General features: G+C 38.5%; 1 protein-coding gene across 7 annotated transcripts in view; it reads right to left on the bottom strand.

Moving 5' to 3' along the window:
* The window catches only part of LOC146574291 (inositol 1,4,5-trisphosphate-gated calcium channel ITPR1), a 74,973-nt gene that overhangs the window by 46,074 nt on the left and 5,911 nt on the right, over window positions 1-22,988 (bottom strand). For all 7 annotated transcript variants that reach the window (XM_085273830.1, XM_085273831.1, XM_085273834.1 and 4 more), the window contains exons 4-18: window positions 14,944-15,053; window positions 14,200-14,286; window positions 12,684-12,842; window positions 11,470-11,568; window positions 10,658-10,741; window positions 5,943-6,089; window positions 5,689-5,784; window positions 5,225-5,269; window positions 4,029-4,183; window positions 3,214-3,313; window positions 2,770-2,930; window positions 2,535-2,676; window positions 2,156-2,314; window positions 1,402-1,574; window positions 116-235 (exon numbers count right to left, since the gene is read on the bottom strand). In XM_085273830.1, coding sequence (XP_085129956.1) covers window positions 116-235; window positions 1,402-1,574; window positions 2,156-2,314; window positions 2,535-2,676; window positions 2,770-2,930; window positions 3,214-3,313; window positions 4,029-4,183; window positions 5,225-5,269; window positions 5,689-5,784; window positions 5,943-6,089; window positions 10,658-10,741; window positions 11,470-11,568; window positions 12,684-12,842; window positions 14,200-14,286; window positions 14,944-15,053 — 1,837 coding nt within the window. The remainder of the gene's footprint in view (window positions 1-115; window positions 236-1,401; window positions 1,575-2,155; window positions 2,315-2,534; window positions 2,677-2,769; window positions 2,931-3,213; window positions 3,314-4,028; window positions 4,184-5,224; window positions 5,270-5,688; window positions 5,785-5,942; window positions 6,090-10,657; window positions 10,742-11,469; window positions 11,569-12,683; window positions 12,843-14,199; window positions 14,287-14,943; window positions 15,054-22,988) is intronic.

Below are 22,988 nucleotides of genomic sequence, written 5' to 3'. Positions count from 1 at the left end.
ATGCCTTTTCTAGACACCAATTAATGGGCAACTGTCAAAGTGAAACCTCAGTACATTCACAGTGACATCAAACAGAGGGAACAGGGAGGAGGTCAAGAGAGTGATGAGGACTCACTTCGTTTCTATGAGGATGTCTGCGTTAGCTGGATCCAGCACTGCATTACAGATGAGCTCCTGTGTCACAGGGATGGACTTATTCATTGACACACACAAGTCTGAAAGGTAGTCCAAGAACCTGAACAAACAAAAGTATAACATTTAATCCCAAGTCTTCTTTTAAAAACCTCCACGATCTCTCAAAGCACGAGAGGTGATGAGTCTTTGAAGCGAGGCTTCAGCTTTTCTGATGTCACAAAGAGTTACAGTGGGGGAAATAATTATTCGATCCCCTTTCCAATTTATCAGTTTTGCTCACTTACAAAGAAAAGATCAGTGTCTATTTTTTTGCTGGTTTCATTTTAAAGCGGAGAGATCAACCAAAAATCCAGAAAAAGAAACACATGTGGCACACAGATATCGCCCATAGGACATCTAAATGATTCAGAGAAGGCTTGGAAGAACGTACTGTGGTCTGATGAAACCAAAATCGAACCCTTTGGCATCACCTTGACCTGTTCAAGCGTGGAGGTGGAAACATTATGATTGGGGCTGTTTTTCTGCTAAAGGCACAGGATGATTATAACGCATTAAGCGGCCAATGGATGGATCATACGATCTTTGATGAGAAAATCCCTCCCTGGCTGACAGCATACTGAAGATGGGTCTTGGATGGGTGTTCCAGCATGTATGGGACCCAAAACATACCAGCAAGGCAACAAAGGAATGTCTAAAGAAGACGCACATTAAAGTCATGCAGTGACCTAGCCTGTCTCCAGACTCAAGGGAGCTCAAGTCTTGAGTTGTCAGGTGGATGCCAAGAAACCTAGAGGATTGAGAGATTTTCTGTAAAGAGGAGTGGGACTGCACACATCTTCCCCCGAGATGTGTGCAAACCTGGTGACCAACTAAAAAAACGTCTCACCTCTGTCCTTGCCAAAAAGAGTGTACCCACCAAGCACTAAGTCATATTTTGCTTGGGGCTAAAATAGTTATTGCACTCAGTGACATGCAAGTCAATGCATAATGTTTATGTAATGTGTTTTTTCTGGATTTGTGGTTCATATTCTTTCTATCGCCATTCAAATGAAACTACCATAAAAATGAGAGACTGTTCCTTTCCTTGTAACTGAGCAAACAAATAATAATTTCGTCCACTGAATGACAAAATGTTGCAACGGATGTTTATTTGATCACCAGAATGTTCTTAAGTACAATACAGACATAGAGTTATGGTAACACATAACTAAGTAATGGTTTAAATTCAATTTAATTTTAATTGGATGCAGACACACACACACAAACCTGGGCTCACGGTTCTTGCGCACCAGGCTAACAAACGTGTCGATCTCTGCAGCGGTAATATGTTTCTCCAGGAGCTTGCGGTTGTTATGGAGCAGAGCTGTGATTGTGTCCTCTGCCAGGACATCATAACCAATCTGTTTCTGCATGAAGCGAAACTGTTTGGCTATATACTCCTGCAAGGGAGGCAGACGCTCTCAACAAAAAGCAACAAAAGACAGCTTAAGCACATTTTAAAGAATGTCATTCATTACTTGGCCTGTCTCTCTTTAAGCTCTTTCTAAAAAGCATAACCTTAAGTCGAAGCCATCATTGACTCATTTTGCCCCGTCTTTATCAGTGTGCAAAAAGAACAGCATGTCCACAATGTCCTCTTCATTTAACCTAATGAAATGACTCCTCTAACTATTACACTGTAACCAAAGAAATGGACTGTTCCTAGAAAAGCCAAATGGTAACTTTACTTTACAAGAATTCTTTATAGAATGAGCTCATATCACACTGGCTTTGTGTGTTTGTGCCAACAGAAATTGATAAAGAGACCTGGCAGATGAACCAGCGCATACTTCAGAGTACTTTCAGTTACACATCTTGGATTCGGAATATTTTTTGCTTCAGTTATCAAATCAGTGTTATCACAGAACAATGGCTTATTTTACTAAGCGGAAATACACCTTTACAGAAACCACAGCGAGACCTGTACCAAACATCAGATGGGAACTGCACTTATGAAGACTTCAGGCCAGACAAAAAGTACCTGGTTCTTGCGGTAGTCCTGCTGCGAGTGACGTAAAACTCTGTAACATAGGCGGCAGATGTGTCTGAAAGGGGCATGACGCTGGTCAGCCAACTCCTCCAGCCGCAGCATGGGCCCATCGCCGCTATCTGTAAAAGGAGCCTGCAGGAGCTTGAAGATCTGAATTTAAGAGAAATGTTAAGACAGTTGTAACAATGACATTATACATAACTATATACAACTATGCAATACTGCTAAAGCAAATGTGGCAAAGATGCCACATGTCATGAGAAGATAGAGGGACTTCAGTAAGTCAGTAGGACTCAAGAAATTCACACAAAATGGAAAATTTAACCTTGAGTGTCTAGAAAATGTTATATTTACGGTATTAAGACATCACCTGTTTGAGAATATTCTGTTCTCTCATTAACTTCTGTCGTTCTCTGTTGGGTTTGTTAACCATGATCTCCAGAACGTCCTGTCCATTGTTGGGAATGTCCACCACAAAGAACACCAAATCCTCCAGAAGCTTGGTAACGGCTCTGATTTTATATGCAGGAATAACAGTAAGATCGTGCTTATAGTTAGAACTTAACAGTGTTTACTGTTTAACTGTCCCACTATGCATTTTATACCTCCTCTCATTCTGGGTGATTGTGCCTTTTTCCAGCTTCCCAGCAATAGAAGCCAGCACTTTACTGGCATCGTTGGCAAAGTCAAGGTCTCTCACTTCAGCTGGGGAGACGGGCACAATGGCAAAAGCCTCTTTGTCTTCTTTGAGTGCAGAAGTTCCAATCTTGAAAAAAACAAAACAAAACAAGAATTGGTCTGTGAAACACTTGTTAAAGCTCTTTGCCAAGAACCCATAATCAAAACTGCAAAAGAGCATTTTTTGTGAAAAAGAAAGAGAGCTACCCGCACTTAATATATAACAAATTTACTGCACAGCAGGTGCAGGAGGAAGAGGGAACCAATGTGATTTAGATTTGACTGATCCAAATCTCCAGCATAGTTATAGCTCAGCATCCTGCACAATTTGCTACATATTTAGACATTATTGTAAATTAAGTGTCACTCACACGCAGCATGACAGGCTTTTCCTCCTCCTTGTCGATTGGTTGGTTGGTGCTGTGAACCCACGTGTTGGTGCACAAGTGTCTGAGGCGTACATACGAGTTTCTGAAAAGACATTTTATTGTTATGCTTTGTTCTTGTTTATATCTGCAAATTGTTTGTGCATCATAAGTGCAAAGGCTACATAACTCATGAAAAAGGTGATGTTTCCATTTTTTTTAAAAATGCTCTTTTTTAAGAAAAATCATGCATTTGAAGCAGAACCTTTGATCACCTTACAAAAGTTCACAAATATACATATGATCTGGGGCCTACATGGTCAGTCGACCACTTCCCATAAATGTGGCTAGGCAACAGCTTTCACTTCCTCGAGCTATTCTAGCGAAATTCGGTGCATTTCTTCTGCGACACTGCGAGTCTGCGTCATATTTTCTCACTCCTCACCAAACTTACACAGACACACGTTCACATAAGAACAGAATAATTGTCTCCTTTACACACTTTATTATCCTTATCTGCATTGCCATCATAAAGAACAACTACACCTGCGTAACTTCCAACATCCACTTTATCGTGAATAATCATCAGTTAGAGACTCTCTTACAACAATTATTATCACACACACTTGCCATGCTTGTTTTGCAAACATATTACAACAGTGGTAATATACTGTGGAAGTCCCCTGCTTGTAATGTGTCTGCTGTCTGGGTTTCCGTGGAAAAAGTGACAGGGCAGGAACCAGGCAATGAATTTCTCTGTATCGCAATAACACAATAATCAGGGTGGGTCTGAAATGCTTCATCTTTTTTATCTTTCATACCTGGGAACTAGTGAGTCTCCCCCCCTTAAAGTGGTAGGGTCGAGCTCAAATATGGAAGAGATGTCATTTCCATCAGGAACAGACACAAGAGTGTACATGACTTTGTCCTGGACATTTCTCAAACGGGCTCTCATAGCTTCTTGCTCTGAGTCAAGCTGGAGGGAAAGGGGGAAAAATAAAGTCTGATTAAAAATAAACAGCAAAATAATTTTAAAAAATGTCAGAGATATGTCAGTGAAAGTGTTAAAACTCAGTGTGGAAAGATTTCTAGGAACTGAAGCAAGATACTGCTAATATATTACAGTGACCATAAATATTTCTTCCTTTTTTTCCCCTTGTAAGTTGCATTTCCCTCGTAAAACGTCACAGTCTTAATTCAGTAACTGATAATGGTTCCCACGGAAGGCATAAGACTACCTTAAATAAGTCAAAACTCAATAAACAAAAGATGTTATATGCAAAAAAGACTTAACTATAATGAATTGAAACTAATTTCCTTTTAATCTGAAGAGCAAGGCCGTAAACTGAGGAGGTGACTGGCTAGGATTTGGTTCACTTGTTACAGCTTGGCCAACAGATGTGAACAACTTCGGCCCGGCCTGTGAGATGAGGCCTCCTGCAAGTGCAGTGTATGGCTGAGGCACACTGCTACTGCACGTTTCAGGAACACACATTCACAGTGAAAGGCTGCCATCTGCTGTTCGCTGAAAGTTAAAGCATTCACATCCAGTAAAGCTACACTGAGCCCTCTATTGGTGGAAATGGTAAACAATACAGCTCTGATTATAACACGGGAAAAGAGGCTATGCCTTCTGGTTTTTTATTCATTTTATTTTTAAGTCACAATTTGGGGTTATTGTCTCAAAATTCTGAGTTATTAAGTTGAGATTTCGAGGAAACCCAAATGCCATTATAATTATTATAAACAAGGTTCCATATTAAGAAATGAGTAGGTGAGTTTCACCAACATGGTATCTGTTAAACTAAACTATAAAATACAAATACATATGTGATATGTGAAAATAATTACACATTAGCATATATTTTTAAAAACTGAAGAATTAGATTGGAGATGCTCTTCTACACTACACAAATTCTTTCTGTGGCCATGACATTCACCTACTAAGGCTTATTAAGCACTGGATTCCAATTAAATATTTCTAAATATTATGACTTTTTAAAAAATGTCTACTTACTGAAGAGCGTGAGTCCAGGCACTCCTCTTCATAATCTGGGTTCAGCTGCAAAAAACACAAAAGTGATTCACTACTTCGTAAAATAAATAAATAAATCCAGTCCAAAAAGCATTCGGAAGATTGTAACTTAGGAAAATGAACTGAATGTTGGGTCACTGATATTTTCTTCAGTGTAAATAAAGTCTAATGGAAGTTCTTGGAATAGAAAAGCTGATGAGTAACATGTTATTAATAGGATGTTTAGATCACTTGGCTCCAATTATAACCAAAGAGGGCCTTAAAAATCACAGCTTCACATATCTGAATTAAGAGGTCTGAATCCACAGCAAAAATAAAAATGGGGTCTTTTTTTGCTGCACTCCCCCTCTTCACCTGCTTTCATGAATTTGCCCTGGTAGTTTTTGCGTAATCTTGCTGTTAAAGAGACAGACAGACAAACAAATGGAGGTTGGAGGCGTGCTGACCTCTGCAGCCAGGTAGTGTCCAGTGGCCAAGTGTTTGAACCTAAACAGGCTGTTCCAGTACCCTGCGCCCCCTCGGCACGGATCGTGCTGTACGACCTGATGCAAGAGCACAAAAAGTTGATGATATAAAATAAATAGGAAACAGATCACAGTCTCTATTCAGGTTTTTGTTGCTGCAGTTCAGAAAATCTACACCTGGGATTGCATACAAGTGCACAATAGGAAAAACCAGCTCTAACAATATTCCTGCTCACTTCTATCTCCCATAGGGCTTTGCTGCTGGTTGCCGAGGTAGCTGACTGTCGTCCCGTAGTGCGTAGAAACACATATTGCTTTTTTCTGTGATCGTCACATGTAAGGAATTTCTCTTGCTCTGCATGAAACAGTCGTACCACATCACCCTGGAGAGAAGAAAAATGTAGGTTACTTTTCTCAGGTTAATCTTAAAACCACCAAAACTTGTATGAAATGAGACTAGTTTCAACTAGTTCAGTATATGAGGAATAAGAGAAAAATAATTAAACATTTTCTGGCTGCTGCCAAACATTTCATTTCATGGAGGTCGCATGGCAGACCTAGTTGCCTATGCTGTTTTAGATGTTAAAGCCCCTAATGTAGAGCTGTTTCTGTAAGAGATAATACACATTTGTTAAAATGTTCTATAAACTGATGATACTCAACTGGGAAAATGTATATATATATATATATATATATATATATATATATATATATATATATATAAAAAAACAAGCAAACAAGCAACCAGCCCACTCAACTCTGGTGAGGGAACCTTATGCAACAGCTTTTAGTTAGAGCACAGTTTCCAAAAAAGTGGACACTGTGAGATGCAATAAGATGCAAATTATTTGAATTCTATAGGAAATGGAAAACAGCACCAAAAAAAAGCAAAGAAGAAATTCCAGATATTCCAGACTCCAGCCACTCTACAGCCCTGAATTGGACAAGCAGATAAAAATGACTGGATAGATGGGCAGACGGATGGAAATTAAATTCCTATATGGAATTTGATGCCAGCAAAATGTTTAAAAAAAAGCTGTGGCGGTCTGCGAGAGGTGTGTTGCATCACCACTTCTTTTAACAATGCTAACACTGTAAGCATCTGGGTAGTATAAATAGGATTTCATAAGCTCCAGTTGTATATATGCAGAATGTGGTTTGATATAATCCTACTAAAACAAGCTTTATAGCTTTACAATAAAATAAAACATCTTTCTGCACTCCGGAACCGGCAGTCTCTGAGCCTGTAGCTTCCATGACTTCCAAAAGACGTTAACATTTCGATTAGTGAGGCCACAGGACATTTTCTGAATTTACCTAAACGTACTGTGAATGGAGAAGACGGCTGAAATTCTGGGTCAAGGTTACCTGTGCTTTTGCCGTTGACAGTAGAATTTTAAATTGCATTTGTGGATCTAGCAACAAATTTGGTTCACCAGCTGTGGTTCTCACTTCCTGTGTCCTTGAGCCGATTTACCGATTTCCACTACTGAATTTGAAGAGCTGTTAACGTAGTGCTGCTGCAGGACTCTTCAGTATTGGTTTCTGGCCACTTTCTTTACATTCATAAATTCTTTAATATCACATCATCACTGTAGATGATTTAAACCCTCAGTTCTTTAGTGAGAAACGTTATTCCATCATAACTGAACCATTTACCCACGCACTCTTTCACAGAGTGGTGAACTCCAACTGAATTACACTGAAATAATCATTTGCTGTGGGAAGCTTTTTTTTTTTTTATAAATAGTTAAATTACTCATTTAATTAGTGTAATTAATTCATTTAGATTTTTTTTTAGCTTCATGATCGCCTCCTCCGCTTGCATAAAAAACTACCAAATAGAAACTGAACACTTGCAACTCAATCAAGCTAATTTATCTGTTTCATTTGTCATTGAGGAAGAAGGGACCTGCTCGTCAGTCTGTGGGAAAGCATATAGAAACATAGCTGTGATTCTTAACGAGTTAATACAATACTTATATTAATCATATCGTGATTGTTTGATTTAAAATCCTCCGTGATGTAATGTGAAACATTACAAAACATTTGTCATTGTCCAAAAACGTATGGACTCGTAGTCTTTGTACTATTTCAGTCAAATATAGACTATGAATGCAACTAACTGAATTCTTGTTATATTGGCATTTTATAGCGTCTGAAAGGTTTTCCATAAAGCCAGACTGAACTGACTTAGATGCTGTTGTATTATTTGGTTTGTTTGTTTCTGTCATTCTATTCATGTTATATTAAAATACAGTTATGTTATAACCAGTGTTGGTCAAGTTACTTGAAAAAAGTAATCAGTAACTAATTACTGATTACTTCCCCCCAAAAGTAATCCCATTACTTTACTGATTACTTATTTTCAAAAGTAATTAATTACTTAGTTACTTGGTTACTTTTTAAAAACACGATTTAAAAACACGATGAATAGGTGATAAAGCGATAGATCTTTCAGCCCAATTCTACTTTTTCTACATAATGCATCATACAAAATGTAATCAAATGGAAAAGTCTCTTTTAAAACTTGTTTTAACTTGTAACTAACACCTAGTTTGCATCAACTTTATGCATCAAGCAAAAATTTAATTATATGCAACATTCTATGACTGGAAGAAATTTGTTTAATATTTAAACCTATTTTCTGCACATTCCAGCACATACAGTGGGGCAAAAAAGTATTTAGTCAGCCACCGATTGTGCAAGTTCCCCCACTTAAAATGATGACAGAGGTCAGTAATTTGCACCAGAGGTACACTTCAACTGTGAGAGACAGAATGTGAAAGAAAAATCCATGAATCCACATGGTAGGATTTGTAAAGAATTTATTCGTAAATCAGGGTGGAAAATAAGTATTTGGTCAATAACAAAAATACAACTCAATACTTTGTAACATAACCTTTGTTGGCAATAACAGAGGTCAAACGTTTACTATAGGTCTTTACCAGGTTTGCACACACAGTAGCTGGTATTTTGGCCCATTCCTCCATGCAGATCTTCTCGAGAGCAGTGATGTTTTGGGGCTGTCGCCGAGCAACACGGACTTCCAACTCCCGCCACAGATTTTCTATGGGGTTGAGGTCTGGAGACTGGCTAGGCCACTCCAGGACTTTCAAATGCTTCTTACGGAGCCACTCCTTTGTTGCCCGGGCGGTGTGTTTTGGATCATTGTCATGTTGGAAGACCCAGCCTCGTTTCATCTTCAAAGTTCTCACTGATGGAAGGAGGTTTTGGTTCAAAATCTCACGATACATGGCCCCATTCATTCTGTCCTTAACACGGATCAGTCGTCCTGTCCCCTTGGCAGTAAAACAGCCCCATAGCATGATGTTTCCACCCCCATGCTTCACAGTAGGTATGGTGTTCTTGGGATGCAACTCAGTATTCTTCTTCCTCCAAACACGACGAGTTGAGTTTATACCAAAAAGTTCTACTTTGGTTTCATCTGACCACATGACATTCTCCCAATCCTCTGCTGTATCATCCATGTGCTCTCTGGCAAACTTCAGACGGGCCTGGACATGCACTGGCTTCAGCAGCGGAACACGTCTGGCACTGCGGGATTTGATTCCCTGCCGTTGTAGTGTGTTACTGATGGTGACCTTTGTTACTTTGGTCCCAGCTCTCTGCAGGTCATTCACCAGGTCCCCCCGTGTGGTTCTGGGATCTTTGCTCACCGTTCTCATGATCATTTTGACCCCACGGGATGAGATCTTGCGTGGAGCCCCAGATCGAGGGAGATTATCAGTGGTCTTGTATGTCTTCCATTTTCTGATGATTGCTCCCACAGTTGATTTTTTCACACCAAGCTGCTTGCCTATTGTAGATTCACTCTTCCCAGTCTGGTGCAGGTCTACAAGACTTTTCCTGGTGTCCTTCGAAAGCTCTTTGGTCTTGGCCATGGCGGAGTTTGGAGTCTGACTGTTTGAGGCTGTGGACAGGTGTCTTTTATACAGATGATGAGTTCAAACAGGTGCCATTCATACAGGTAACGAGTGGGGGACAGAAAAGCTTCTTGCAGAAGACGTTACAGGTCTGTGAGAGCCAGAGATTTTCCTTGTTTGAGGTGACCAAATACTTATTTTCCACCCTAATTTACGAATAAATTCTTTACAAATCCTACCATGTGAATTCATGGATTTTTTTTTCACATTCTGCCTCTCACAGTTGAAGTGTACCTCTGGTGCAAATTACTGACCTCTGTCATCATTTTAAGTGGGGGAACTTGCACAATCGGTGGCTGACTAAATACTTTTTTGCCCCACTGTAATTTTTTTTGTGTGTGTTTACACTCACTCTTTCAAATAGATGCAAGTAAAACACAGCAGAAAATAAATAAAATCAAAGACTAGCGGTCCTGTTGCTCTATTTTCACCTGTAAAGCAGGAGTAGGGTAGGCGGAGGTTTACCCTGGTGCAGGTGTGCCGCGGCGGTCAGTGCCGCGAGTTTCTCTGTGAATTTCCCATTACGTTGTTGCGCGCTCGGTACTTGCTTGGGAGTTTAGGGTTTTTTTTCGCTGTAAAAAGACGTTTTCTTCCCACGCACAATGGACACTAATGTTTTTGTCACTTTTTATGGAATCAAACTTAAAGTAAGGTCAGTACTTCCACGCTTTAAACGCTGATACTCTCTCCCGTACTCGATATATTATCCACTGTTGATCTGCAGACAGCTGTTGTCATGAACGTCGCACTCGCTTACGTCACTGTCATGAGACGTTCTCGCAAAAAAAAAAAAAAGTCATGGTTTTAGTAACGCAGTGTTCCTACGGGAAAGTACCGGTAATCGAATTACCGTTTTTGCAATTGTAATCCCTTACTTAACTCATTACTTGAAAAAAAGTAATCTGATTACAGTAACGCGTTACTCTCTGGTTATAACACATATGCAATGATTTTCTAAAAGCCATAGACAGTTTTTCTAGGCTGGTTTCTACTGTGAGACAAACCCCTTTAAGAATGGCATCCTGATTGTCGCTCCATTTCATAAACAAGACGATCTTCCAGCTGGTGTTACAGTTGACTGAATTCACCTGAAAAACAAACAATCAGAAGAATGTGAGTTGTAGCATCATGTAGTGACACTAGACCTTTCATTTGTTTTCTCATATTCTCCAAAGATCAAAAAAACAAAACATAAAATCATCATAAAATCATTTATTTTGAGATTAGATCAGAGACCACTCTTATTTAAAGATAATATCTAAATGTATTGTGCATATATTGCCAGAATCAGTACTTGTAATTCAGTTAATAATCTACACATGTCGCTAAGTCAACGCCAAAGAAACTGATATTTAAAAACCTATTTTAACTGTCTAGTAAACATACTACTGTAAATATGAAACTAACTAATACAACATATCAAACACAGAACTGAACTTTATTCCTCTGGTTCCTCCGTTGGAGTCTGTTTGATGCCATTAACATCCAAGATTTATGTTTTCACTTTATGTTTAAACCACTTGCAGTCATCAGTCATCAATGAGATACAAAAGTTTTTGCGTTTGCTTTTCAAAAAGAAGAAAAATAAAAGCACTTATTTCTTAATCTTTTTGTGTTTCTACTTAATGCCCTTTGATAAATTAATGAAAACAATGTTGCTTAGTAACACAGAGCAGAAAAACAGGACAACTCTCCTAACGTATTGTTAGTTTTAGCCTTTTGTTTGATTGCGCTCAATCTAAGGAGGACACCAGAAGAAGCCTGCAGTTTAACAACAGTCAGCTGTCAGCCAAGCCGGAAAAAGCGCTAATCATACCTCATTGCATCCTGGATTATCCACGAGCTGGTGTGTGCTGGCATGAAGCGGCTGACCAGCATTCACTGGGTTCAGGACCACTTTGTCCCCGATCACCACCTGCCATTAAAACAAAGAAAAAAAAAGAAAACATTAACAAAAAAAAATAATAGTCTTACTTCTTCCGCTGTCTTAACTATAGTTGTGCAGATTCATTGTTTTATTTCTTTTATCTTTTACAGCTTTAAAAAATATATATTTTCAAATTCTGTGACGTTTTAAATTTTATTGACATCCCTCGACTTTCATTTGATTCTTGGTACTTCCATAACTGTACATGCTCTGGCTGCTTTGTAAAATTTGTGATTCTTTGACTTTAAGGAGGTTAAATTGAGTCAATCTATAGTAAACTGTGTCAAACGACTTAGTTAAAAAACATCTGCCAATGACATGCACACAGGCAATGGTCAGAGAGTATCACCATCCATTTATATGCCACTGCACTGTCTATTCTCAGCAGGTTGAGAGTGACTCCAATTATCTTTTTGTTCTTGACCTGCTGCTTAGGCTTCATGCCATAACTAATTTGAGAGGAGCTTAACAGGGAAGCCTGGACTCCACTGTAGTTCATTTTGTCCTTGGACAGCAGCCTACTACTTCCTGCCGTAGGACAGAAGAGCTGTTGCCAAAAACAGCTTTGTGATCAGAGAAAGTGGGCGCGAGCTGAATTCTGTTCAGGGATGTGATCAAACAGATGCCCAAGAGTAAGGCTAAGGAGGGCAAAGGCAACCTGCCTCTTAAAGGCCCCATGTATAATATATCATTACGAGTTAATCTTTCAAATAATTAATATTAGTATGAGTTCTATCATTTAAAAAAATGTAGATAATGCCTGTTTTATCTTCCCTGCAGACCTGTATAACCGACGTCTTACAAACATACCATAAATCTGGCTGAAAGTTTAAAATGGAAAAATGAAAACTTACAATTAAGAAGGTGAATATTTTGCTTAGAACTGATGGCTATGAAAATAATATTAAGTACTTGTAGTTTAATATCTCCTACTCACACCATACTAATATACTACTGCACATTAGTCACATCATTCTAAAGGGATGTCTTAAAAATACAGGATTAAAAAAAACCTCCCAGACACAGTTCAGTTGTTTGCTTTGCCTTACACTGAATTACATACGGTATAGTGGCAACACACTCTTATCTACACAATGACTCACACTGTCCCCAATGGAGCGAAGTTTGTAGAAGGGCTGTATGTAGAACCAGGAACCCTCATTTCCAGCAGTGTCCAGCATCACCCTCATGGCATTTTTCTCCAGCAGTGCCGGCAGTCGTTTGTTCACGGTCAGATATTTGTTGCTCTTCAGGTGGAGGAGCTGAGCAGAATTACATTAAACAAATGAAATGAATTAAATTCATGGCAGACAAATCAGAGGCTGAAATCTGGTGTGAGAAGGGAAGTGTGTTTGATGGACATCAGCCTGTGATCAAGACACTCCTAATAGTGTCTGATGTTTATATAATAAAGTTTATATATGATATGAAATGGAGAGATTATTTGTCATTAATTTGTTTGTTTCCAGTATCTTTTGTTAAGGATCTTTTTTAAGGTCACTTCAGTTTAGTTTCATTAGTGTGCAGCATGAATTTCAGTTTAGGGGTATTGCAAAACAATACTGTAGTTTGTTTTTTAACCAAACTTCAGCAGTTTTTTAAGTTTAATTGCACTTAGCCATAATACCTACCTTTAGCAAGCTTGCACTTAAATACTTTTAAAAACACTTTTAATACTAACTTAAATCTTATTAACCTACTATTTCCATTTATAAGGCAAATAACCATATTTGGTAACTTCAGTTGGACATCAAAACTGGCCTTACAGGCCTGCCAGCCTGAAGAACCACATGGATTTCTCCCAGGCAATCAGCAAAGATCAGGCTGCGTGACTGATAGCGATATAATTGCATCTGACTAATCAGCAGAGGCCTGGAATTTTTCAAACTTCAGTGTTCTTCTGGAATTCAGGAAATTTTGTTTTTTCCCCACTTTTATATCCTCCTAAACCAATGGTCATAACACTGAAACTAACATTGGCAAGATGATGAAACTCACACCTTATGTGGTTGAATAGTTATGCTAAAGATTGGTGTTGTTTGTATAAGATTTCTAGAAATTAGTGAAAAATGGCAGCACTATATATGATCATATGACCTGTTCCTGTAAAACTAGTGCACGTGATATAATTTAAAGCATGCAGCAGAAAAATATAGAATGACAGAAATAAGAAAATATTGTGTGTTTTTCTTATATTCCTTTTTGGAAAACATCAAAAATATGTATTTGAAACATAAAAAAGGAAAAATCTTGAAAAATGTGCCTTTAATATTCTCCAATAACAAGTGAACTCTTATAGGTGTGAGGCACCCCTTGGAAGACTGTTACATATATTTAACAAACATGAAAAAACAGAGAGAGAAAAATAGTGTGTACACAAAATCACATGTGGAATAAATATAAGTGAGTTGACACATGTCAGCACAATGTAACATATACCCAGTATATTAAAATAGGAATCCTAAGAAATTCTATGAAATGTCTGCTTGTCTTTATAATTTCTATTTAATCAGTTTATTTCTGCCAGTGATGACTAATGTCAGTTGAATGCAAACTAGGTGTTAGTTACATCAAAGTTTGTGTGACCAGCTTGTAAACAGCCATTTCCCAGAGACACACCTGAATGACATTTCCATACTGAATCACTGTTCCAAGAAGCTTTTTGTTTTCAGAGTCGTTCTGCTTCTTCTCCAAGTCAGCCGCACTCTGAGATACAAAAGAGAGATGAGAGAGAAAAAAAACAAAACAAAACCGTATCTAACAGCTATTGCAACATAAATCACTGCCAACACTCTTACACAGTAATTCCAAAAGATGCAATCATGTTGGTTAGCCATTAACAAGGCACCACATTATTAACAAAGTTCTTAGTCAAAAATATACGCAGCAGAGACTTTTAGTTAAAGCTCAGGCTCACATTTCCATGGAAACGCAGGCACGATCGCAATCTTCCAGTTTATGACTGTGTAGTCAGATTGCAGATTGCTTTAAATGGTAATGTATTGCAGCAGAAAAAGGGAAAGGAAAATGTAGAGGGTGGAAAGATAGGACAGTAGTAGGGAAATGTCAGAAAAGTCTATAAAAGGACTTCTACTTTATAAAATACCTGCAAAACCTTTAAAAACCCACCTGAAACTGTGACACAGAGTGCACACAATCGATAGAGTGATACACTCACTATGCTGTTTTTTAATTCAGCGTCTACAAAGTCTAGACTTCATCAAGACCATTTAAACCCAAAAAGTTAAAATAACAAAAAAAAAAATCTGACTCTTTCTTTAATGTTTATCTTGGGAGCTTTTGGGAACATGGGTGTTAACTGCAGTGGTCTGTAGTACCTGCTGGGAGGTTCACTTCACTTACATGCAACTTGTTAAGCAGCACTGACTCTGTGTTCCCTCCAGGTTTCGCCGCTTTCCAGAACTGCTTCTGGGCTGAGTAGCGGTTCATGGGACACAGTCTAAACAGACAGTCTGCACAGAGATAGAAATCACTGGCTTTAGCTGAAAAACTGGATCCAAAAACATGTAAACATGCACACACACTCAAAAAGAGATATATGTGTGTATCATTTAATCACATTAAATATCATTTAATCACATGATTTCTAATGACATCATGCTGGTGCACAGTCTAGAAACAATTCAATTATGTAAATTAAATAAATATATATTTATTTTTAAAATCTGTTTTTAATAACTAACATTAAAACTAAAATAAAACCCAGGAAAGAAAAATAAATTGGTCACCCAGGGCTAAATCGACATTTTTACTAAATATGCATATGTTCATATAACTTTGAAAAAAGGCAAAAAACGATCAGTCCAGATGGTTATAAAGAGAGAAAATGGTCACAATTTGCTCCGTCTGTTTCTGTCCACATTTGTCTTCTCCAGTCACTCCTTCTCTTCTCCTCCATTTAATACAGATGGAAAATATACCTCTGAGTCCAATGCAAATAATTTGTGTAACAATTTTGAAAAAAGAAGAAACAGAAGAACAGAAAAAGTAAAAAGATTACACATGATTCTATTTTCCCTTTATGGCTAATGACTGTTCGTACATCTCCAAGTCTTTTCATTTCACAAACTGGTGGATCCTTACCCAGCCATGAAAGCTGGGTTCACTGATGTTAGTGGATATGTGACCTGCTGTAGTCAGAATCCGTCCACATCAGACGCTACATAATGTTCAGTTCTCAAACCAGTTGAAATCAGAGCAAATTCTCAAAAATGGTTTTGGTTGTATACCACACTTATTACAGCTGACAATGGTAAATTAGTTAAAAATCAAACAATGTGTACAAAATATATTCATCTACTGGGAGTAAAGCCTGGGAAGGTTGATGCTGTGTGGAAGATGGGTAACAGCCACAGCTCACACACAAACCAACAGCGTGAACAGCAAAAACACCACAGTAAAAATTATTAAAGACACTCACCTAAATAAATTAGACTTTTTTGCCATTTTAAGTTATGTGCTCAAATATTAAATAACCACAACATTTAAGCACACATTATTCTTTCAGTTCTCCAGAAAAAAAAATTCACGCATGTGTGTTCCTGCACTTCAAAAGCATTAATAATTTGCCTGCATGAAGATCAAAGGTCTTTGTCTGCTTCACGGAGCAGTCATCACAGACAACACAGCATGTGTTTGTTATGTGTGCTTACCAGATGTATGATCATAGTAATGTATGGTTATAAGCTGTGGTTGGACTACCACACACACACACCTATGTGTCTGCAATGTGATCCAGCAACACAACAAGTTGTAACTGTAGCAACGATGATTTGCAGCTGTCATCAGGAGTCTCTGATTTTGCTGCTCATTTGCATAGATACTGCAAAAACCGGTCTGCAGGGAAACTAGTGTTTTTTTTCATTTGCATGTGGATGCAGTTTTAACAGAGTTCCTCTTCTATCCTGGGAGACTTCCTCTTTTGTAACAAGCTCTACAGCAACTTCAGTTGAATCCCTCAGAGACTTCCACAGGATGAGTACTGATAAAGCATTTCGCTGCAGAGTTATAGCCGCTTTCCCTGCTGAGTTCAACTACAATTCGACAGTGACTCCTCCCTGCGAGTCCTGGCTTTCCTCTGACTTCACCTCTCATCAAACCACAGCTTTCTTTTCTAAGAGGATGAAAAGAGGAGAAAAAAGGAGCAATGTGTCCATCCTTTCTCCATTCTCTCTCTTCTTCAGCTCTAGTTGCAGTAACATGACCAAATAAGGCCGGCCAAGAAGGGGAGTGGGATGACTGAAAGAGAGAAAGGAGGGTGGAGACTCCCCAGCCCTATATTCTGTCATCTCTCCTTCTCCTTTCTGAATTCCTCCAACCATTTCACACAGAACTTGTTCCCTCGGAGTCAACGTCTCCGTCTGTGTCTCCTAAATTGTCCTCGGGCCTCCCTTAGCCCCTCCCCATTAAATATGGTTTACTTCTTGGCCCAAAACATGGTTAGAAAAACAAAGCAAAAAGGAAGTGAAAGAGAAATGAGAAAGGCCAGAAGAGAATGAAAGAATGTAAGATAGAGCACAGAAAGGTCAACTAAGTGGAGAAATTGAGCTTTTAGATATAATCAGTGTGCGTTTATGTGTTCCACATAAATCAAAACATACAATAATGGATGTGGCTTTAACTTGTAAACATAAATGAAACAATGAATACATATTTCACACAGCCTGTTTCACGCGCAGCACTCCATGGAATATATTTGGTGCATGTGACAGATAGATGATCAGCTAATAGACATTTACCTTGCATCACAGCCAGCTGTGAGGGGAAACGTGCTATTTAAGTGAGACAGAGGTGAGAATTTCTTCCAGGGTCACAGATTTCTTTCTTTAGCATGCAAGTACACAATTGAGCTCAGAAATAAATCTGTCTTTGATACTGGCCACCTCGTATGTACTTATAAATGCTGACCTACAATTGTTTAGCTATAAGGCGGGTACATGATAAAACAACTGAAAAGGCTAAAAGCCTATCTTAAGTCATATGACAGAAATCTTAAGCCAATGCAGAAGAAGCACTGGATTTTTAATATATACACATCTCTTTTCATTGTTTTGTAGGACGTCCGTAACTAATATTAGTAATAACTTTGTATCGCACTTTTCAAAACAGAGTTTCAAAGTGTTTCACAATTTGATTAAAGTAACACATAAGTATACATATCCCAACATCATTCCTGCATACGCACTTCCACATACACAAATAGATGTAAACCAAGGATGGGGAAAGGATTAAGAGAAAGCTAGCCAATAAAAGTGAGTTTGTCAGAAGTCGTTTAAAAAAGCCGACCTGATAGGCTGAGGAAATTCGGTGGCTAGTGCCCTGTGCTTGCTCACGCACAGCCACAGTGACATAGAGTAAGTTATGCATGAATGGGCTGGACATTGATCTACTGCCAGTCAGTGTGCTGAAAAGGGTAAATCCACAAATCACCATAACATGTGCAAAGTATGAAAGCAGCTTTAAGGCTGGGTTCGTATTCACGCATATATTCATAGTTATTCAAAGTCCTCTTCCTCCATCTCTCCCACACACAGTGCTGAGTGATTCTTGACTCACAGCTGAAGATGGTGTTAGATTGTGACAGTGCCTTAGAGTATAAACAGAGAACAAGTGAGCTGCGAGTGTCACACACATGCATATGTGACTTAACTTAGCAAATAGCATAAACGTTGCAAATTCGGGCATCTTTTTAAAGTAACGCCACCATCTAATGTGACAACAGTCTGAAAGTCAAAGTGAGGCAACAAACTGACTATAAGAAGACATTCACTGACAGTAAATGGGAGACGTCATGGAAAACACTTTATTTCATACATCAGGCATATTGTATCAGCTGGTTGACTCAACAGAAGTATGTGACTGAAATGATTGTTGTATCTGTGCTGGTTTGATTTCACTGTCAGACTGGTTTTAAAGACAAGGTTATGAGAAAGTCTTTTAGATGCTGACAAACTTCCGCAGATTAAAGAGGATCAAAAGGACGACGCTTGAAGCCGTGCAGCCAGCAACTGAAGAAACTCTAAGGGGCTGTAAAGCACACAGAGATGATTGAAAGTTTTATTACAGCACAGAACTGCCACCATACTTGGACGGCAGGATGAAGGTACGACAGCTTCTCATTCAACTGAATGACAACATAAAGTTGCGCACTTCACTGTAGCTGAAAAAAATAATAAATTGGAAATTCAGCCTTTCACTTTATCTCCTCTTAACCGTCTGCTACCCTGTCCAAAACACAGTACTGGATTTTTTAAAAACTACGCTGAACAATTTACAAAGAAGTAGTAACATAAATAGCATCTCCTGCAGTAAATATACAACATAGTCTAGCTCAGGAACTGGGGAAACATAATGCATTACACGTTTTCTATTCTCTGCTAAATCTGAAACATCACCAACAATCTGGCTTGTATAAAGTGCTATTCACTGCATCCCTCTTATCCTGTTGGAGGTATTATAGAGGAAGCACTTGTAGTGCATCTGAGACAGTAAATGGATCTACTGACAACAGCTTCCCTTCACCGTTTCCTGCAAGACCTCTCATCTCAATAGGCAGGAGAGGAATTTGTGCAGTTGTTAGCAGGGGAAGGGGGACTAAAGACAGGCCCGTTTCTGGTGTTTATCGCAGATGAGCCACCCAGCGTTTTTCTGCAGTCCGTCTGTAACAGCATCAGTGGCTCGGCCTGACAACAGACAAGTGGTGGTAAGGAGCTGGCACTTCAAGTATAATTGAGTCTATTTAAATGTTTCAAGTTATTTCAGGTAAACCAAGGTATGAGTTGTGATAGGCAGGAGGTGGCAACATCTGAAGCCAGCACAAGAAGACGCTGCCCAGTGTAATGGCCTTCACATGCTACTAGTTAAGCAGTGAAAATGTCAGAGTACAACAAGCAAGCAAAAAAAAAAAAAAAAAAAAATCACTTGTTGTTCAGAGACCTGTTTTGTTAATGGAGTCCTTTCTAGTGTTTGTTTCAGGTTTCTCACACCAGAGCTTTATAATTAACACTATTCTAGAAATAGACCAGCAATTATATAGCACTTTTCTAGTCTCACTTCTCAAAGCACTTTAGACTACAACCCAGAATAGGTGTGGTTAAAAAAAAAAAAAAAAAAAGCAATGCTGTCACACATCAAACTGACAAGCATCATTTTACCATGTTCATAAAACAGGCAAATAAACCAAATCTATTAAAAATTCAGAAAAAAAAGAAATAAAAGATAGTTTGACTGAGAAATTATATTTATCAAGTATTTAATGAATATCTTTCATACAAACTATGACCATTCTGTTATTGTTATACAGTGTTTTACACATTCTCTTTACAACAAAGATAAATGCAAATCCACACTATGGGGCTTATTATAGACTTTTTTAGAGTGGTACACAAAGGTCTATTCAAAGCTACAAAGAGAAGAGTGTTATGAATACCCACAGCTCAAAACAAAATTTTAGGTCAGAGTCTCACTCACCAGAGACTGTACACATGTCTCAGATTTCAGCTGTTTATTACATGAAGTGCCAAGAGGTCTGATTGGTTAATACAAGTTGAGTCAAGAGGCAGCTTTGGCTCTTAGGAGAAATAAAGGCCAGTGTGATGATGACAGTCCCAGAGTGACAAAGCCAAAGTGTGCCATGTTTACATGTAGAAAGTCCCTGTCTCTTAAATTTCTTTTGTCAAGTGCCCATATACAGTAAATAAAATGTATTGTATGTTTAGTACATTAGTTGTCATGTCAATGCACTATCATTACATGGGGGTTTTGGGTGGAAACCAAAGTATTTTATTAATTAAAGTGCTGAATAAAAAGGTCTAAAAAAATATAAATAAAATTTAAAAATGGGTTGGAACGTCAAGATTTATACTCTTGGCTCCAAATCTACAAAATGCTAACTACCATCCATATAACCACATTGCTGACAACATTTAAATGCAATGGCAGGTGCATAAAATATAAAAGAAACAGCTGTTAAACTGATCCAAATGACTCCTAATATGTCAACAGAGTAAGTAGCTAAATAAAGGCTGCCTAAGTCAGCTAGAAAGACAAGGTTTCTACAGACACTCGTTGATTGAAAGTATCTGCCAGTAGGTCAAGTTTTCACCATCAATGATTTAGATAAGGGCCTTTACATACTTTGTCAGTCTTAAATATGCATTTTCAGTCATAGAAAAAGTGACAGTTCTGAAGGTTTTGCAACAGCTAAAAGTGAAAGTTGCAACAGATTTTAAAGAGGAGGGCATTTTTGAATAACGCAGCTTTCCTCCACATGTAGTAACTTTGATGAAAGCAACTGATCTGACTGGTTGTGCAAGAGAGCCTTAAATCACAGTGACTAGAACGAAACACAAAGCAGTCTCTGCCTTAGATGTGTGTGGATGTCGCTCAGTGTGTGTGTGTGTGTGTGTGTGTGTAGCATGTGTGTAAAGGTATCTAAAATACTGTAAAGGTGAAATGCAAAGAAAAGGCTGATGTCTAAGCCTATGGACAAAGGCTTCACGAGTGGGAGTATAAATTGTGTGGAGAGTGCTCATGTTTACATTAGGAGGAAATGTTAAGCATACCTCAGCAGTGACCGTATCACAGAGTGGACATGGCTCGTCTGGCCTTATTGCTCTTATGGTGTCCACTTAGTGGGATTATCACTACACAACTGGGTCTCTTTCCAGCTGTGCAACTCCTCATAGTTTTGGGGGTGGGGTGGGGGGCAAACAATGAAGACATGTATTGTGAACACATACATGAGTTTGGCAGCTGTCAGATTTTTACGTTTTACGATTGGTTTTCCCCCCCCATGGTTGAAAAGTAAATTTTCACCACATAGCTCGTGCTTCATGCATATGTCACAGCTAAAAGTTAAATGTGTCAATAATAAAATGAACGTCTTCCATGTACTTGTAGTTTCCTTTTAATCCTGGTTCACTGTCACATTGACTTAAAAGGGACACTTTCATACAACAGAGCCATTGTTAACGGTGTTTAAAAACACCGCCGCCTTTTCTTCTTTTGACATCTTAAAGTCTCTGCTGTGAAACGCTCCATTTCTTTTCTCTTTACAGTATATGCTATACCATTAATGGGACATATATTGCACACGTTATAGCAGATAAGTAAGTACACTACCTCTTTCCTATTTGGCTCCTTACAGAAACAGACTAGTTAAAGATGTCTCTGCGAAACCATTCACAACATTCTGAAGCCAAAAGACCCAGGGTCATTTCAAAGAGGTACTACAGGAACTACACTTTAATGAAGCTATAAAATTTCAAACAGATTATTATGGTCAAACTTGAAATGCGCAGGCCTGAGACACCCTGATGTTTACTCCATTTTACATCGTCCAGGCTTCTTTTCATTGCATCCTACCTGCCTGTATAAGGACATGTCTGCTTATTTGCATACCTTCGCTTAGGATCCAAGAAATGTCATAGGGTTGCTATTTTAAATTTTACAGGCTCCAAGTCCATTATATCATTGCTGTTAACACAGAGTTACTTTGTCACATTTTAAACTCTACCAGAACCAAAAGGATTATAATATTTGTACAGGTTAAGTAGTACTCTACATTTTGAGTAAACTAACCTTTAAGGAATTTGCTATGTATGGTTTTACTGGAACCTTCTCCAGGTGGCTTTGTCCACATCCATTAATAACACCTTTTTCCCCTCTAGCAGACACCCAGAATCCTCTCTCACTGGCATTAAGGCCTCTTCTGATCAAGCTGACACAGTGAATGAGTTACTAACTCCAGTTAGACACAAAAGGTCTATATATTGCCAAAAGTATTCACTAACTCATTCAATCATTGACTTATGTGTTTCAATCACTTCCATGGCCACAGGTTTATAAAATCAAGCACCTATGCATGCAGACTGCTTTTTCAAACAAACGTGAAAGAGTGGGTCAGGCTCAGTAATTTCCAGAGTAGTACCATGATAAGATGCCACCTGTGCAATAAGTCCAGTCATTATAATTTCTCGCTACTTAATATTCCACACTCAGCTGTTAGTAGTATAAACAGCCAGTGCTTGGGATCATTGCAGTCCTAAATAAAATAAAGCTTCTGCAGAGTCTTTCTACGTGGTGCTTGTATGGTGGAACAAAATCTGACCTCTCCTTTCTGTATTCATAATTCCATCAGTTTTGACAAGATCCAAACCACGACAGAGCCTCCATGATGTTTTACACACGACCGTAGATGATCAATGTCGTATGTCTCTCCTGACCTCCTACACATCATTAGGCCTGCCACTTCTTCTTTTGTCCAGTTTCATAAATGTTTTTAAGGACATGCTGTACAACAAGGCAAGACATCACCTTGTTGGAACAGATATACAATTTTATGTGTGTCATACTGACAAAAAGTGAACAAATAATGTATTTTTGCG

Source organism: Mchenga conophoros, linkage group LG5 (assembly GCF_057382185.1).
Source record: "Mchenga conophoros isolate Kocher_MC1m ecotype Shallow Benthic linkage group LG5, M_conophoros_male_GT1.1, whole genome shotgun sequence".
In the NCBI taxonomy this organism is placed as follows: domain Eukaryota; kingdom Metazoa; phylum Chordata; class Actinopteri; order Cichliformes; family Cichlidae; genus Mchenga; species Mchenga conophoros.
This window is presented reverse-complemented; position numbering and strand designations above follow the sequence as displayed.